Genomic DNA, 18,940 nt, shown 5'->3' with positions numbered 1-18,940 from the left:
CTCCTGCATACAACCCTGCCTACGAATCCTCCGGTTCCTTTCGTGGATACCAAAGAGGGAGTTTCAGAGGTAGAGGACAGTTCCGCCAACGCGGCGGGCCTAGAGCAAGGGGTTCCCGTGGAGGGAGGGGCCCTAAGTTCACTCCCTCCCAATGATGTGATACCGGTAGGAGGGAGACTTTATCACTTCCGGGACCATTGGACCTTCAGTCCATGGGCTCACAGCATAATATCCAGGGGCTTGGGTTGGAAATGGTCACAGGGATCCCCTCCTCCACCAGTGACCTTCTTCCAGAGACCCACTCCCATCCTGGAAGAGTACACCGCGAAGTTACTCAAGAAGAAAGCAATCAAACGGGTTCGATCCCTGAAATTCCAAGGCCGCCTGTTTACAGTCCCGAAGAAAGACTCGTCGGCGTTGAGGGTAGTTCTGGACTTGTCGAAGCTCTACTCTTACATCCTTTGCGACAAGTTCCGTATGCTGACTATCTCTCAGATACCAACCTTACTTCCCCGTGGGGCCGTCACCACCTCTATCGATCTTACCGACGCCTATTATCATGTCCCAGTAGCTCGAAACTTCTCTCCTTACCTAGGCTTCCATCTCGGCAAGAGAGCCTTTGCATTCAAAGTCATGCCCTTCGGTCTCAGCATTGCCCCCAGGATATTCACGAAACTGGGGGAGACGGTGCTCGAGCAACTCAGACACCAAGGGATACAGATCGTCGCCTATCTGGACGATTGGCTCATTTGGGCCCAGTCGCACTAGGAATGCAACAGAGCTACGTCGAAGGTACTCCATTTTCTCGCCAAACTGGGCTTCCAAGTCAACCTCCGGAAGTCCCGCCTACAACCATCAAGCCACTTCGAATGGTTAGGCATCCGTTGGGACCTCTCAAAGCACAAGCTCTCCATTCCTCCCAAGAAGGTAAGGGAGATAGCTTCCAAGGTCAGGAACTTTCTCAAACACAAACAGGTGTCCAGAAGAGCTTTAGAACGAATCCTCGGCCTTCTCCAATTTGCCTCACTGACCGATCTCCTATTAAAAGCCAAACTCAAAGACATCAATCGAGTTTGGAGAAAGAGAGCGACAATACCTTTAAGAGACAAGACCTCGAAGATCCCCTCTGTCTTGAAAATGAGACTACAACCATGGTCCGAACGGAGGAACCTCTCCAAATCGGTTCCTCTACAGTTCCCCTCTCCACAAGTGACAATTCATACCGACGCGTCTCCGAGTGGATGGGGGGGTTACTCCCAACATCAGATGTTTCAGGGCTCTTGGTCACCCGCCATGAGACAGTTCCATATCAATATTCTCGAAGCTATGGCGGTGTTCTTGACCCTGAAGAGAATCTCTCCTCCGAGGTCGACCCACATCAGAGTAGTCTCAGACAGCACGGCCGTAGTCCACTGCCTCAACAGGGGGGGGTCCAAATCACCCAACCTGAATCAGATCCTGGTCACTATCTTCGCCTTGGCAGCCGACAAAGACTGGTTCCTGTCAGCAACTCACCTAGCAGGAGTCCAGAATGTGATAGCAGACTCATTATCCGGGACGAGCCCACTGGAATCGGAGTGGTCCCTGGACATGCGCTCCTTCCGGTGGATACTCAGGCTGGTTCCAGGTCTCCAGGTAGATCTATTCGCGACCCGACTCAATCACAAACTCCCATGTTATGTGACACCGAACCTGGACCCTCAGGCTTATGCCATGGACGCATTAACCCTGGATTGGAACCATTGGCAGAAGATCTACTTATTCCCTCCAGTGAATCTTCTACTGAAAGTCTTGCACAAACTCCGCTCCTTCAACGGGGCAGTGGCTTTAATGGCACCTCACTGGCCAAAGAGCAGTTGGTTTCCTCTCCTCCTCGAGTTGAAACTCCGTCCCTTCCGGATCCCATTCCCCAGACTGACCCAAGTGGTCCAAACTCGGACTGTGTCAGATTCCTCAAGGATAGCCAAAACCCTAACTTTGTGGATTTCATGAAGTTTGCGGCGCGTAGGGCCGCAGACATCGACCCAGATAATGTCCTCTTTATAGAATCAGACAAAAGGGACTCTACGATTCTCCAATATGATTCGGCAGTTAAGAAACTAGCAGATTTCTTAAGGACTTCAGACCATTCGGTTATGACTCCTAATTTAGCCATCTCCTTCTTTAGGTCCATATTTGACAAAGGCCTAGCAGCTAGCACTATAACCACCATTAAGTCAGCTCTGAGGAAAGTCTTCCTGGTTGGGTTTAACATTAACCTGGCAGAGTCTTATTTCTCGTCTATTCCAAAAGCATGCGCTAGGCTTCGACCTTCGGTTCGTCCACAAAAGGTCTCTTGGTCTCTAAATGATGTCCTCAAACTCGCCTCCGACACGGACAACGAATCCTGCTCCTATATCACTCTTCTTAGGAAGACTTTATTTCTAACAGCTTTGGCCTCGGGTTTTAGAATCTCAGAACTAGCAGCTCTCTCACAAAACTCAGAAAACATGGATTTCCTCCCTTCAGGTGAAGTACTTCTTTCACCAGACAGGGCGTTCCTAGCTAAAAACGAGGACCCCCAAAGTAGGTGGTCCCCTTGGAAGATTATTCCTCTTCTCCAAGATACTTCTCTATGTCCGGTCACCACTCTCAGGGCCTTTTTAGCCAGGACTGCTACCCGATTGTCTGGCCCCTTGTTTATCAGAGAACAAGGAGGTACCATTTCCATACGTGGTATTAGGCAACAGATCCTATACTTCATTAAACAGCCAATCCGGGATCATTTCCCCATGCTCATGATATCCGGTCCGTAGCTACCTCCATCAATTATTTCCAGAATATGGACTTGGATGACCTTAAAAAGTACACGGGTTGGAAATCTCCTATGGTCTTCAAACGCCACTATCTAAAGAACTTACAGGCTCTTAAATACCCAACAGTTGCAGCTAGGAGCCTTATCTCTCCCCAGTGATCTTTTGTTCTTCCTTTCATCCATCTCTTTTCTACTCCCTCCTACCCGCCACTCGCACCATGACGCCGCTTCCTTGGTGGTTCGTTAGCCCTAAGTTTTTTACATATTAGGTTAATATGATTGTAACTATTATTGTTTACCGTAGTTATAGGGTTGGGATATTCTTAGCCATGTCAGTTCTGTTGCATGTTTCCTCTGATACTCGGAGGCTTCCCTGTTGTCATGTTTGTTTAACCTTACTCTCACTATGCCCTGTGGCTAGTTTATGTTTTATGCCTACTTACCTTAATTATATATGATTTTCTTTACATGGTGTTGTTTCTCTCCCCTCATTAAATTAGTAGTTATTGTTGGGCTTGGAAGGCATTCTCTGGTACATTTTCACCGGCCGCCACAGGTCGACCCAGAAAAGGGATTTTGACGAAGGAAAAATCTATTTCTGGGGAGAGACCTGTGGCGCCCGGTGAAACCCTTCCCCTTTATTTTACACGATCCCACCCTTTCCTTTCCAAGCCGTCATGGCCAATACAGAAGGATGTTGTTCAGATGGCGCTCGCGTCGTGGCGTGGGTGGTGTGGCGCTGGTGGTTGGCTAGGGCCTTTGTATTGGCCCATCCCTTTGACGAAGGAATTAACTAAATGGAAGACGACCTGTGAATAGTGGATTTCACGCGCCTTTGCTTTATACACGACACTCAAAAGGTGCTCGCGCGAGGGTTGTAACCTCAGCATTCCATGCTTTTATCTTTCTCTGGTATAATTGGAAGGTTTTATCAGAAAAGATATATAAACAGGACTCTTTTCACCGGGCGCCACAGGTCTCTCCCCAGAAATAGATTTTTCCTTCGTCAAAATCCCTTTTTTATGTTATTTCTATGTGCTGTAAAAAGATTCCATTGCTTTGCACTTCTTTTATGGCCAATCATAGGCACGGATTGAGTCTGCATAGATAGAAGCATTGCAAAGCTGTTGAGTAATGCAGTTGCAGGTATAGGTTGGATTTAAGAATTTGGAACCAGCGTTGGTGCCTGGGAGCCCATTTAGTATCCATGCAATTGAGGGAAAACCTTACACTTGCAGTAAGAAATAAAATTTGAAAAAAAGTTGTAATGGAAGGTGAATAAAATAAGGGAACGGAGTTATAGTAGAAAAGCTAAAAGTAAGTGCAGCTAGGGGCCGAAGGAATTGTGCAAAGATCTTCAAGATCTTGAAAGACCTTCATTGGCAGCACTAAACCGCCCCTTCTATCGGGACTTGGAGGTATAGTTAATCACATAGAGTGTGATTGTTATGAATGAGAGAGGCTGCAATAGTGGACCTTTTTAGCTTACAAGCCTTTGTAATGTAATATTTTTAGTTTTATATTTAGCACTAATTTAAAAACATGAATTTATATTCAAACTTTTAGTAATGGCTTTTATTCCCCTGGTTGCTTCTTTCTATATTTAAGATTATTGACCTCAGAGACGTGATTTTATTTCCCATCAGAAATCATTTGAATATTGCCTAATGTGACAGACCCTATACCAAGGGAGTCGAGCTTATTTGTGTTGGTATATTTGCCATCCCCCAAGAGAGATTAGTTCACCAAACTTTCAACTGGGCTCCACAAGGCACTAGAAGAGTTGGAAGACCTAGACCTACATGGTTTAGGACTATGAAGCGAAATCTAACCGAGGCCCTTTGCGTCAATAGGTGTAGGAAGAGATGATGATGATATTCGCCCTTCACTGTTAAGATCAACTTTGTTCATAGATACAAGGATCTCATCATTTGGTATCCCAGAACTTGGGTTATTGCAGAAGGAAAACTGTTTTTTGGAATATAATTCCAGATATTTGGAAATATTTTAGGTTGGCCAGGGCACCAGTCACCCATGGAGATACTACCACTAGAGAGTTATGGCATCTTTTGACTAGCCAGACAATACTACATTGGGTCCTTCTCTCTGGTTACGGTTCATTTTCCGTTTGCCTACACATACACTGAATAGTCCGGCATATTCTTTACATATTCTCCTCTGTCCTCATACACTGGACAACACTGAGATTACTAAACAACTCTTTTTCATCCACTTTTAATGCACTTTCATTGTTCAGTGGCCACTTTCTTCTTGGTAAGGGTAGAAGAGGCTGTTGAACTATGGTAAGCAGCTCTTCTAGGAGAAGGATACTCCATAATCAAACCATTGTTCTCTAGTCTTGGGTAGTGCCATAGCCTCTGTACCATGGTCTTCCACTGTCTTGGGTTAGAGTTCTCTTGCTTGAGGGTACACTATTCTATCTTATTTCCCTTCCTCTTGTTTTGTTAAAGTTTATATAGTTTATATGGGGGATATTTATTTTAATGTTACTCATCTTGAAATATTTTATTTTTTCTCGTTTCCTTTCCTCACTAGGCTATTTTCCCTGTTGGAACCCGTGGGCTTGTAGCTTCCTGCTTTTTCAACTAGGGTTGTAGCTTAGCAAGTAATAATAATAATAATATCATCATCATCATCATCATCATCATCATCCATGCTTCAACCTTAGTTGGAAAAGCTGAGTATTAAAAGCCTAAGAGCTTCAGTAGTGAAAGCATTCCAGGAAAAAGAAGAAGAAATAAAGTTGTTAAAATCTATAAGTAAAATAGAAAAAAAAATAGAGGCACTCAGTAGAGCGCAGAGCTCCACTGCGGAAGCTTATTTCTTGACCTTTTACTCGACCTTGACCTTTGACCTTAACATGTATTAATCAGCGTGGATTTTCCTCCACTCAAATACGAACTAAGTTTGAAGTCTCTGTGATAACAATGTCCAAACATATGGATGATTATGTGAATTGGACATTTTGCTTGACCATGGCCTTGACCTTCCAAGATTTAATTATTTCCAGCTTTTTACATAACAGTTAATCCCTGCAAGTTTCATTACTCTACAATTAAAATTGTGGCCAGGAAGCTGTTCACAAACAAACACACACAAACTAGGGCAAAAACATAACCTCCTCCCAACTTCGTTGGTGGAGGTATTAAGACAAAATAATTAAACAATGAAATTAAACTCATTCTAATGTGCTCAGTAAGAAAACCTGCATTTGCACTGTTTCAAAGCTCCACAAGGAAGATCATTCCATGATTTGGTCATAGGTGAACAAAGCATCTAGAAAACTGTGGTACCGAACCGTGATAGAAAAGGGAAGACTCGGAATTAACTCCATATCTAGTAGTGTTGTGAAGTTCTGTCAGGCGACAATAAGAATTCTGAAAAATTTTGAGAATGCACAATGGGTGAATCAAGTAACAATGAAAAATATGTTCTCTCTTCCTCTCAAAATATTTATTTTTTGAGATTATTATTTCTACAGATGACAGAGATTAATGTACTGTATATACTGTGCATACCTCTTTTTCAATATTAAACTTACCCGATAATCATGTAGCTGTCAACTCCGTTGCCCGACAGAATTCTACGGAAGGGATACGCCAGCGATCGCTATACAAGAGGGGGGTGTACTCACAAGCGCCACCTGTGGCCAGGTACTGCAGTACTTCTTGTTGACACCACTTCAATTTTTCCTCGGTCGTGCCTCCGGCTAGACTTACATGGATACGCTGTTGATTCTGGAGTTTTTTGCTCACGATTTGGTGATGTATTTGCTCTAGAGTTTAGCTTTCGCTATTCAGGAAGTTTTATCATTAGCTTAGCTAGCTTTTGGAATTAATTTGATTAATTATGGTGACGAAGAGAGTATGAACTCTCTTTCACTTTTAAATGGCCGACCCTTCCCTTAGACGGAAGTGTTGGTGTCTAAGAGAGTATAGCCTCTCTTTCTTAATTTTGCTTAACAAAAGTTATAGATTTATTTTATATCTCTCCGCCTTTTATAGGCCTCTTCGATTAACTTACTTTTATTATAAACTTATTAAAATTAATTTTTATATTTGTTTATATTCGACCTTTCCTAATAGTAGGCGGTCTTTTCTTGGTGCCGAAGTTAATTAACATTGAGCCCGTCATTTCGGTTTTACCTGTTAACATATTTTGCTATTTTAATGTTTTTGAAAGAATTTCTTTGATAGTCTCGTACTGTTTTCAAAGTTGAACTAACGTTTTGTTTTGTCTCTGCAGTTGTTGACGTTCAGAACGTTCAACTTGCGCTCTATCGTTACGATAGAGAGAGAATTTTCACGGTGTCACGTTGCAGTAAGAGTAACCGTTTCTAGCGTTTTGTTCATTCTTTCTTAGCTTAATGGTTTTAATTCTAATAAAGGAACCTTTTATTTGGGAAATATTTCAGTTTTTTCCCTTAACAATAATATGTTTTACCGATATATATGATTGGGCTCTTCTCTCAGGTTCTAAGTCAAGAGAGAGAGAGAGAGAGAGATAGAGACGGAGGGAGAGAGAGCTGGATAAACGTTTCGTTCAAGCGAGTAACGTTGTTATCGTTTTTGCTCTTCTCCCTAGTCTCTTTAGGGGAAGAAGGTAAACGTTTCTAGAGTTTTATTCTTGTTCTCAAGCTTTATGCGGTGAGAGATTTTAAACGTAGTTTATTTGATCTAGTGTTTAGTCTCTTTCCAGCCACTGAATTATTTATCTTTCATTAGATTTTTCTGTTACATTGTAATTCTGTTTTCGCAATTACTAACTTTTAAGGAAGGATAGAATTGCGTGTTTCAGGTTCTTACCACTTAAAGTTTCGAGTTCAGTGAAATAAGTGCAAACAGAAAATCTAAAGTGTTAAGTGATTAGCGCAAAGTGTGTCAGTGTTGTGCGTGAGGGTACTTCTGTGCGTGCCAGTCGTCCTCCCAGTCCGGGACCTCTTGCAAGCTCCCAAGCCCAGGGGAGAAGCAATGTCGAAGGGCAAAAGGGTTCGGCAGGCCTTGATCGGCGCACAGAAGTATCCTCGGTGGTTGCGGGCGTGTCTAACAGAGACCGTCACTCCCACCCGCAGACGATTGAGCCCGTATTTTGTTCGTCTGCAGAAGAAATGTCGGGGAGAAAACGCTGGACTCAGGTCTCAAGACCTCTTAAACGTAGAGTCCAGACCTCAAGAGTGCTACAACCTGGATGCAGTCATTGGATTAGCTGTCTCTCCGCTGTCATCAGGTGACTGCACACCTCCTAAGAGAGGTAAGGCGATGCCTCAACAGGCCTCATCTTCTGTTAAGGCTTTGCCTCAACAGACCTTAGCGTCTGCTGACCCCAAAATGACTTTGCTGCAGTCCATGCAGTCTCAGCTTGCGGTCTTAATGCGAGAGTTTCAGGCTGAGAAGGTTACACCTCCTCCTGCGAGCGCTCCGCCTCACCGCAGTTCAGTCTGCCAGGCGTACGAAGTTGAGGTTCCTCAGGCTACCTTACCGCGTTCTGAGTTGCCTGTTTCCAGCGGTGTGCAGCAACCTCAACCTTCCTTAAGACAACCTCAACAATGGGAGCAGGAGTCTTATGCCTTACTTCCTCTTGCGGTTAGACCATCGAGGCAACAACCTCTTGAGGTACGACAACCTCTTCCATTCATGAGGCAGCCACCTCAGCTCTCGCTGCAGCGACCTCAACTCTCCTCAAGGCGAGAGCCTCAACTCTTGAGGCTAGCACCTCAGGAACCTCAACTCGCGAGACAGGAACTGCGTTCTGCGCAGCCACTACCTCAACTCTCGCAGCTCACACCTCAGGAACCTCAACTCGCTCCTCAGGAACCTGCTACTGCGCATCCGCAACCCTTGCAGCAAGCGCAACGCTCGAGACAGGAAGCTCATGCTATGAGTCAGCCACCTCAACGCATGCATCTGCCACTTTCTCCTCAACTTGAGCCTCTTCCCATTCAACTTTGAATAACAAATGACAATAATAACACCTCATTACTTTCATAACTTGCATTTGTAGTCATATACACGTATGCCTACACAAACATTATGATAATGGAGGTTATTCGTATTACTTAATAAAAAAAATATATATATTCCTTGCAATATATTTTTAACAAAATCGCAAAATATGGCAAAATATCTTCAAAACAAATGAATCATGAGTTATGAATGTAATGTAAATATTATGTTGATATTAAAACCCCATGCAAGCATGCATGAAATAATGCAGTGTTGCCAACAGGGCGAGTTTCCCTTTCCTGAGGTGAAGTAGATTATAGTACGTATATTTAGTGCAATGGGCTCTCGTGGCATGGTTGGTTTCGACCTGGCCTTTCATTAGAAGGGGCTAGCGTTCGATCCCAAGTATGAGGTAGAAATTTATTTTCTGCTTAATTCTACGATTATCATGCCGGCTATCATTCCTCAACAAAACAGTCTAAATCAATTCCCTCGGCACGTGCACTTTCAATGGACAGTAATGCGATATTACTCAATCTAGCACTGGTCATGGAATTTCTGAGAAATGTTACACGCCATGCAACATGCTCTGCTTACCTTACAGCATGCTCTACATACAGCATGCTCTGCATACAGCATGCTCTGCATACAGCATGCTCTGCATACCTTACCGCATGCTTCTCAGTCACACTTCTTTGGTTGTTGCCAACTCACTAGACTGTCAAGCAGTTTCATAACGTTGCCTTCTAGTCTGCTGCTTTTGCACCAGTGAAACCCTCACTGAGAGAACTTAGCTTTTCTCGGATATGGTCCCTGTAGATGAGAAAGTGCTTTTCTCCCTCCTTCTGATATTCCCTTGAGGACTCTGTCATTTGGAGAGGAGCCTTTAGCTGCGTAGCCTCCTATGGACTTTTATTTAAGCATAACATGCTTCCAGGGAAGGTAATGGTTCCACTTCAGTCGCTAACCCCGTCTGTTACCACACCTGCTCCCATAGACCTTGAGCTGTGTTGCAAGACATGCAGTCCAAGCTTAGTCCTTGTTAGAGGATTTTTTGTTTACGGAGTCAGTGTGTCACTGGGAAGACGTTCAACAACCAGCAGAAGTGACTTGTTGTGACGCAGTGCGGCAACCTCAGCAACCCGATAAGGAGTTGTCTGTACGTCCCAGACAGTCTAGACAGCTTCGGGTTGTCACTGTACTTCCTCGCTTCCCCATGGTTGACAGTCCACAGACTGTGCAGCAGTACCATGATCTTGTGTCCGGCTCCGTCAGACGACTGGCTTTTAAGAGCTCCCACAAGTCGTCGCTGTCTGGAGATTCTCAGATGGACTATGGATCTGACCAAGGAACTGGGCCTCCTGGTCAATTTTGAGGAGTTTCAACTCGTCCCATCCCAGTCCTTTGTCTACCTGGGTATGGATCTTCTGAGTCGAGCTTTTCGGGCTTTTCCGTCGGCCCCAAGGATCTTCCAAGCCCTTGAATGCATCCAAAGCATGCTGAGAAGGAACCGATGCTCAGTCAGGTAGTGGATGAGTCTAACAGGGACACTTTCATCGCTGGCCCTGTTCATCGTGTTAGGGAGACTCCACCTCCACCCCCCCCCCCCTTCAGTATCATCTAGCTGCTCACTGGATAAAGGACATGACGCTAGAGACGGTCTCAGTTCCTGTTTCCGAAGAGAGGAGGTCTTCTCTCGCGTGGTGTAAGAACAGCTTTCTTCTCAAGGAAGTCTACCTTTGGCTGTTCAGAAACCCGACCGCCATCTCCTCTCGGACGCATCAGACACGGGCTGGGGTGCGACTTTGGACGGACAGGAATGCTCGGGAACATGGAATCAGGAGCAAAGGACACTTCACATCAATTGCAAGGAGTTGTTGGCGGTTCTTCTGGCCTTGATAAACTTCAAGTCCCTCCAGCTTAACAAGGTGGTGGAGGTGGACTCTGACAACACCACAGCCCTGGCTTACATCTTCAAGCAGGGAGGGACTCTTTCGTGGAAGTTGTTCTAGATCGCAAGGGACCAACTCATCTGGTCAAAAGATCGAAAGCTCACGCTGCTAACGAGGTTCATTCAGGGCGGTATGAATGTCATGGCAGATCGCCTCAGCCGGAAGGGTCAGGTCATCCCCACAGAGTGGACCCTTCACAAGAATGTTTGCAGCAGACTTTGGGCCCTGTGGGGTCAGCCAACCATAGATCTGTTCGCTACCTCGATAACCTAGAGACTCCTGTTGTATTGTTCTCCGATTCCAGACCCAGCAGCAGTTCACGTGGATGCTTTTCTGCTGGATTGGTCCCATCTCGACCTGTATGCATTCCCGCCGTTCAAGATTGTCAACAGGGTACTTCAGAAGTTCTCCTCTCGCAAAGGGACACGGCTGACGTTGGTTGGCTCCGCTCTGGCCCGCGAGAGAATGGTTCATAGAGGTACTGCAATGGCTGGTCGACATTCCCAGGACTCTTCCTCTAGGAGTGAACCTTCTACGTCAACCTCACGTAAAGAAGGTACACCCAAACCTCCACGCTCTTCGTCTGACTGCCTTCAGACTTTCGAAAGACTCTCAAGAGCTAGGGGCTTTTCGAAGGAGGCAGCCAGAGCGATTGCCAGAGCAAGGAGAACATCCACTCTCAGAATCTATCAGTCTCAAGGGGAAGTCTTCCGTAGCTGGTACAAGACCAATGCATTTTCCTCAACCAGTACCACTGTAACCCAGTTTGCTGACTTCCTGTTACATCTAAGGAAAGTAAGATCCCTTTCAGCTCCTACGATCAAGGGTTACAGAAATATGTTGGCAGCGGTTTTCCGCCACAGAGGCTTGGATCTTTCCACCAACAAAGATCTACAGGACCTCCCTAGGTCTTTTGAGACCTCAAAGGAACGTCGGTTGTCCACTCCAGGCTGGAATCTAGACGTGGTCCTAAGGTTCCTTATGTCATCAAGATTTGAACCTCTCCAATCAGCCTCTTTTTAGGACCTCACATTAAAAACTCTTTTCCTCGTGTGCTTGACAACAGCTAAAAGAGTAAGTGAGATCCACGCCTTCAGCAGGATCATTGTTTTCACATCTGAAACGGCTACATGTTCCTTGCAGCTCGGTTTTTGCTAAACGAGCTTCCTTCACGTCCTTGGCCTAAGTCGTTCGAGATCCCAAGCCTGTCCAACTTGGTGGGGAATGAACTGGAGAGAGTACTTTGCCCAGTTAGAGCTCTTAGGTACTATCTAAAAAGGTCTTAACCTTTACGAGGACAATCAGAAGCCTTATGGTGTGCTATCAAGAAACCTTCTTTTCCAAGGTCTAAGAACTCAGTTTCTTACTATTCAGGCTTCTGATTAGGGAAGCACTTTCTCATCTGAAGGAAGAAGACCTTGCTTTGCTGAAGGTAAGGACACATGAAGTGGGAGCTGTGGCTACCTCAGTGGCCTTCAAACAGAACCGTTCTCTGCAGAGTGTTATGGATGCAACCTATTGGAGAAGCAAGTCAGTGTTCGCATCATTCTATCTCAAAGATGTCCAGTCTCTTTACGAGTACTGCTACACCCTGGGACCATTCGTAGCAACGAATGCAGTAGTAGGCGAGGGCTCAGCCACTACATTCCCATAATCCCATAACCTTTTAACCTTTCTCTTGAATACTTTTTATGGGTTGTACGGTCGGCTAAGAAGCCTTCCACATCCTTGTTGATTTGGCGGGTGGTCAATTCTTTCTTGAGAAGCGCCGAGGTTAAAGGTTGTGATGAGGTCCTTTAGTATGGGTTGCAGCCCTATATACTTTAGCTCCTTAGAGTTGTTCAGCCTCCTAAGAGGAACGCTGCGCTCAGTAAGGAAGACGAACTTATTAAAGGCAGAGTAATGGTTCAAGTCGACTTCCTTACCAGGTACTTATTATTTCATTGTTATTTTGAATAACTGATTATATGAAATACGGGATACTTAGCTATCTTATAGTCATGTACACTGGTTTTCACCCACCTCCCTGGGTGTGAATCAGCTACATGATTATCGGGTAAGTTTAATATTGAAAAATGTTATTTTCATTAGTAAAATAAATTTTTGAATATACTTACCCGATAATCATGATTTAATTGACCCACCCTTCCTCCCCATAGAGAACCAGTGGACCGAGGAAAAATTGAAGTGGTGTCAACAAGAAGTACTGCAGTACCTGGCCACAGGTGGCGCTTGTGAGTACACCCCCCTCTTGTATAGCGATCGCTGGCGTATCCCTTCCGTAGAATTCTGTCGGGCAACGGAGTTGACAGCTACATGATTATCGGGTAAGTATATTCAAAAATTTATTTTACTAATGAAAATAACATTTTTTAACATTAAAGAGCATTGGTCCTTTACCTAATAAATCAGGGGTGTATAATTGCAGTTCGATCAGAATCTGCATATGACATCCTATAAGAACCATCATCGTTATCCTAACTAAACACCAAAATATTTTTTTTTCTTTAATTTAACATTTAACTTTATAGAACTTTATTTAAAGCAGCAAGAAAAAGATAGAAATAGAATTCATATGATATTAGAAATGAAGATAGACATGCAAGGTAAGTTTATTTGTATTTGTAGTAACAAACTTTATATAGTCCCTTATGTCATGAAAGGCATTTTGCTGTGATGATTAGATACCACTAATATTTCCCTTTTTTCTTCTTTTATTAAGGTATCCGAGCTAAAAGTAGAAAAGATGCTTCGCATCTTACAAGAAGTTCAGAAAGGACAAACTATTGATGAAGCTGTTGTTGCTGTAACGAAAGAATATGAGGTTGATCCAGACCAAGATCTCAACAAAGTGAGTGAGGAGGAGTTAGCAAAAAAGAAAAAGGTGAGTTTTTTCTATCACTGAAGAATGCTTTTAGTTCCCACTCTTATATAAATCTTTCATCCTTAAAATAGGGAAATTTATAGAATATAAATATCCATCCTCAAATTGACACCATAATCAGCATTGTAGCACAAAAAATAAACTTGAAATTAGTAATAAAAGAAAAGTTCTGTAATATGATGCCCATAACTAGTCGCAATGAGATTTTCCACAGATAATTTTTTTCTGACCCTCCAAAGAAACTGTATTAACATTGATTACATAATAAACTAATGCAAAATTTATATAGTACATAATTTCATGTAATATAACTTGCTTTTTATGTACCTTTTCTGTTGGAAGTCTCCTCCTCTCAGGATTAATATTTTTTTCATTATAAATTTGGTATGATTAACAAGTTCCTGCTGTATAAAATGTGTTGAAGAAATCCTCTTCCAGTTTGAATAAAGTCAGTTCTCTTGAATAAAATGGGCTTAAAAAGGAAGAGATAAACTGCTCATGACCTACTTTCAAGTTAACATGTATCATTTGAAGTGCTCATGACATAATTTCAAGTTAACATGTACTAGTTGATCTGTCTAAGTCATAGATTTACAGTAATTTACACCTCACTCTTACGGAAATTCAAGTTCTCTTGCTTGATAATACACAAGGCCATTTATTAGAATATTGCATGATAAGTGAATTATATACAAACTGCTTATTCTGATTAAAATTAAGTAGCAGCGAGTACTTGTAAACCAGTGATTTGTTTTTGGCCCCAACTTATTTTATAGAAGTTGCTAATCAAGTTGTATGCCAGCACATATTTTTAAGTACTTGCGTTCATTGTAGAATTAATACCAAAAAAAAAAAAAATTATGACAAGAAAATGAATCTGAAACCAATCGCTGAGCAGCTACATTTATTTTTGTTCAAGATTATGGAAAACAGCTTTGAGAAGAACCAGGTAAAACCGGGCGACCCAGACTACAAGTACGACAAACAGGTGGATTTTTCCTGTGATGATAAAGCAGAAGCTGGTTGGGACTCACCCGAAGGAGGATCGCAAGAGGATGACTTCTGGTCTTAACGATGAAGAGCATTAGGTGGAATTTTGTTCATTCATTCATTAAATATTCTTGGTCAGATACAGTATGTCTATTCTTGAGCCAATTGGATCAGGAACAAATTGTGCTGAAGGTAAGAAAGTTCAGGTGTATTGTTGATATTTAGACTACGTTTTGTAGGTACACTACTGTATTACTCTTTGCTGTACAGTAGTTCAGAGATTTTATTCTTTGTATTTCTCATCTTTTGAAACAAAGCTAAAATCAACTTATTTATAGCCATTCAAATTTAACATTATTGGTCAATGTGGAAATTTTTTTTTTTTATTTCATAGCATTGAACTTGAAAATGAACTTATTCACATTTTCCAATTCATGGTGGCAGGAATCGCTATTTCAGAACATTCAATGTGAAAATAATCTTATCAATTTTGTCCTAGAAGTTAGAAATATTTCCTTTCATTTGCTTCACCTTAGTATTACAGGTAGCTCATAACATTCCTTGTCCAGTAGGTTTCATATGCTCAATTATTTGTTATTTTAAAACAATGTGATTAACTTAATGCTTAGCATCACACCATCCTCTATGACTATATTTGGAGTAGGATACCAAGTGAATTTTAATGTTCATATTGCTCATCTAAGATTTTATAGATTTATAACCCTGTGTATTTCATAAACGCTCGTACACTGTAATGCTGTTGCTTTTTTTTATCTCTCGCTCCTGCACTGATAATATAAATAAAGCATTACAGTGTATGGAATACACAGGCGTTATATTTTTGCTATTGTGTATGGCCCAGGGGGTCCATTCAAAACAATGTCTGGCCCACCTTGGTCGTAGCTTGAGTGGAGAGAGGGAGCTTGGGTGCTGATTTCACAAACATATGGTCAGTCTCTAGGGCATTGTGACTGTTCCTTACCTCTGTCATTCATGAGCAGCCTTTAAACCATTAAACTGGGAGAAAACTTAACACTTATATAGCAATAGGGAAGAAAAGAAGCAGGAATATAGCTAACGTAAAAGGCTAAAAGGGGACATGCAGACATGCCTCCAAGAAAAGCAGCCAGCCATTAAACTGGGAGAAAGCGTAACACTCATATAGCAATAGGGAAAGAAAAGAAGCAGGAACAGCTAAAGTAAAAGGCTAAAAGGGGACATGCAGACATGCCTCCAAGAAAAGCAGCCAGCCATTAAACTGGGAGAAAACGTAACACTCGTATAGCAATAGGGAAGAAAAGAACCAGGAACATAGCTAAAGTAAAAGGCTAAAAGGGGACATGCAGACATGCCTCCAAGAAAAGCAGCCAGCCATTAAACTGGGAGAAAACGTAACACTCGTATAGCAATAGGGAAGAAAAGAACCAGGGACATAGCTAAAGTAAAAGGCTAAAAGGGGACATGCAGACATGCCTCCAAGAAAAGCAGCCAGCCATTAAACTGGGAGAAAACGTAACACTCGTATAGCAATAGGGAAGAAAAGAACCAGGAACATAGCTAAAGTAGAAAGCTAAAAGGGGACATGCAGACATGCCTCCAAGAAAAGCAGCCAGCCATTAAACTGGGAGAAAACGTAACACTCATATAGCAATAGGGAAGAAAAGAACCAGGGACATAGCTAAAGTAGAAAGCTAAAAGGGGACATGCAGACATGCCTCCAAGAAAAGCAGCTAGCCATTAAACTGGGAGAAAACGTAACACTCCTATAGCAATAGGGAAAGAAAAGAAGCAGGAACATAGCTAAAGTAGAAAGCTAAAAGGGGATATGCAGACATGCCTCCAAGAAAAGCAGCCAGCCATTAAACTGGGAGAAAACGTAACACTCATATAGCAATAGTGAAGAAAAGAGGCAGAAAAATACCTAAAGTAGAAGGCCAAAAGGGGATATGCAGACATGCCTTCAAGAAAAGCAGCCTATCCTTGGAATTTTAGATCAGATTGTGTAACTGTCTTTGGAGATACGCAATAATATAAGTATGTTAACTGGAAGTTCCTTACTCTTTTAACTTGAAACCCGTAGTAAATCAAAAGTCAGATGTCTAGTCATGTTAATGTACAATATGTAGATTTTTACCTCAAGTTTAAATCTGCATCATTTTGGTATACTCTGCACTGAAATATCTCATACTGTACTCTATTACACTTGTTACATGTAGTGCATAATTTGCATAGCAAAACTACAGCATACCATATTTTGACTGCTGTTTTTGTATGCAACTTTATTCAATGCCTTAACTGCCCTTGTAGCCTTTAAGAACAAAAATGAAATGTAGTTTTATGTAACGTAAGAAATTGTTAATAGTGTCATCAATAAACACTGAAAATATGCTATTTTTACACAACTTTGCACAGTAAAGAAAGGCAGTTTTGCTATTACAATAAAATGATAAAAACACTTTTTATGATTATTATTTGTTTACAGTATAAAATTACACTGTTGTGAAGAAGAGGAATGATTTTATCACAATAAGTTTTTCTAAGGAATGTATGTACTTCATATATATTTGCATGTCAGTGATATTGTTTTAATGATAAATCATTGACAGCTAAGTGTTTTTATATTGGCACAAAATTTAAATATAATGAGGCACTAAACTTTGAGAGGAGTAGCAGGTACAGCATATGCTGTGGAAAAAATTCACCAAAGTTTTATGGATTATTATTACATACTACAGTATTAATAAATTGTCTAGCCAGGCCACTCAGCCAATATAACCTATTTATAGGAAGAGTTTGAAGGGTTTATTCATAATAAATATTTCTAATCCTTGGTCAATTTAAAGTGCACTAATAGCTCCAAGGGAAGCTCATATATAGTCAGACTTCATGTAGAATCGTGTAGGTTACCTCAAAATCATAGGTTAACGATGACTGTAGTGCATTCATAACATTAAGTCAACAATAAAAGTGTCTGATATAATCGTTCATTTCTAGCCATGATGCCAAATCAAACTTCAGACATGTGTTTGTCTCTTTTATTTACCCATTAATGTGCTTCTTGAAAAGGTTGTTATATATTCTTTATACTGTATAGTACAGTACAGTAATTGAAATTTCAGAACCTGTGACGCCTTGAACCAATTTCATCCTACGAAACGCACTGTAGTGTATGCGAACATACAAGTTGAAACAAATGCTTAGAATCCAAGGAAATAGTTATATATTAAATAAGTATTTAAAAGGGATTTTGACGAAGGGAAAATCTATTTCTGGGGAGAGACCTGTGACGCCCGGTGAAAAGGTCCTTCTTTACACTTTTCTGATAAAAATCTTCCAAATATACCAGAGAAAGATAAAAGCATGGAATGCAGAGGTTACTACCCTCGCTCGAGCACCTTGTGGGTGTCGTGTATACATCAGGGGCGTGTGAAAACCGTAAATTATACAACTATGTCAAGTACAACAGAGGACCGAATAATTGATCAACACTAAGTCTGCTCATACTGTTCTTAAGACATTTTATTTTGATTGCTTATAACTTCCCTTATAATCTATTTATTTTCTTGTTTCCTTTCCACACTGGGCTTCTTTACCCTGTTGGAGCATCTTGCTTTTCCAACTAGGACTATAGCTTAGACTGTAATAATTATAATACTGAGATTTTCCCTATCTATGCTGGTACCCATAAGTACAGGCTCACTCAAAAGTGTGTGGTAATGTGCTAGTGTGGATATTACAATTCAAGATTTTATTTGATACACTGAAAATGGTCAAAATTCTATCTATAGATACGTATGAAATTTCTTAATGATAACATCTTAAAAGTGTCAAACTATATTCAAGAAAATAAAGAGAAAGGTTGTCCCAAACTCATTCAAAGGCAACAGTTCCATCTGATTGTAGATCTGGGGTTGCAGAATCCCTAAATAGAGATCTAGGTAAAATTAGTGCATGGTGCAAATTATGGGGCATGAAGTTGAATCCTAACAAAATTCAAAGTAGAATTGTAAGTAGGTCGAGGATAGTGACTCCTCAACATCTGGATCACGGCATTGATAATGTTTCTTTAACTTTGTATGACTTTTAAAATTTTAGGTGTGATTCTTGACAGCAAATTTACTTTTGAGAAATACATTAGATTTGTGTCTTCTTCAATTGCACAAAAAATGGCTTATTGAGAAAGTCTTTTAAGATTTTCAGTGATTAATCTCTTCTGAAACAGTTGTTTTAATTGTTTCATTCTACCTTGTTTTGAGTATTGTCCTGTCTGGTCTTCAGCTGCTGATTCTCATCTTAATTTGTTGAACAAGAACTTATCGTCTATTAATTTCTTATTCCTGATCTAGATATTAATCTC

The 18,940-nt window shown here is 41.6% G+C and overlaps 1 protein-coding gene across 2 annotated transcripts in view; it reads left to right on the top strand.

The window, feature by feature from the left end:
- LOC137628841 (centrosomal protein of 19 kDa-like) overlaps positions 1–16,253 on the top strand; it is a 54,241-nt gene extending 37,988 nt beyond the window's left edge. For both annotated transcript variants that reach the window (XM_068360085.1, XM_068360084.1), the window contains exons 3-4: positions 13,432–13,593; positions 14,513–16,253. In XM_068360085.1, the coding sequence (XP_068216186.1) occupies positions 13,432–13,593; positions 14,513–14,665 (315 nt within the window). In that variant the 3' untranslated portion in view covers positions 14,666–16,253. The remainder of the gene's footprint in view (positions 1–13,431; positions 13,594–14,512) is intronic.
- Positions 16,254–18,940: the final 2,687 nt, after the last annotated feature.

The sequence above is a fragment of the Palaemon carinicauda genome, chromosome 36 (assembly GCF_036898095.1).
Source record: "Palaemon carinicauda isolate YSFRI2023 chromosome 36, ASM3689809v2, whole genome shotgun sequence".
NCBI classification, from domain to species: domain Eukaryota; kingdom Metazoa; phylum Arthropoda; class Malacostraca; order Decapoda; family Palaemonidae; genus Palaemon; species Palaemon carinicauda.
Note: the sequence above shows the minus strand (reverse complement) of the source record. Positions and strands in the feature narration are given on the sequence as shown.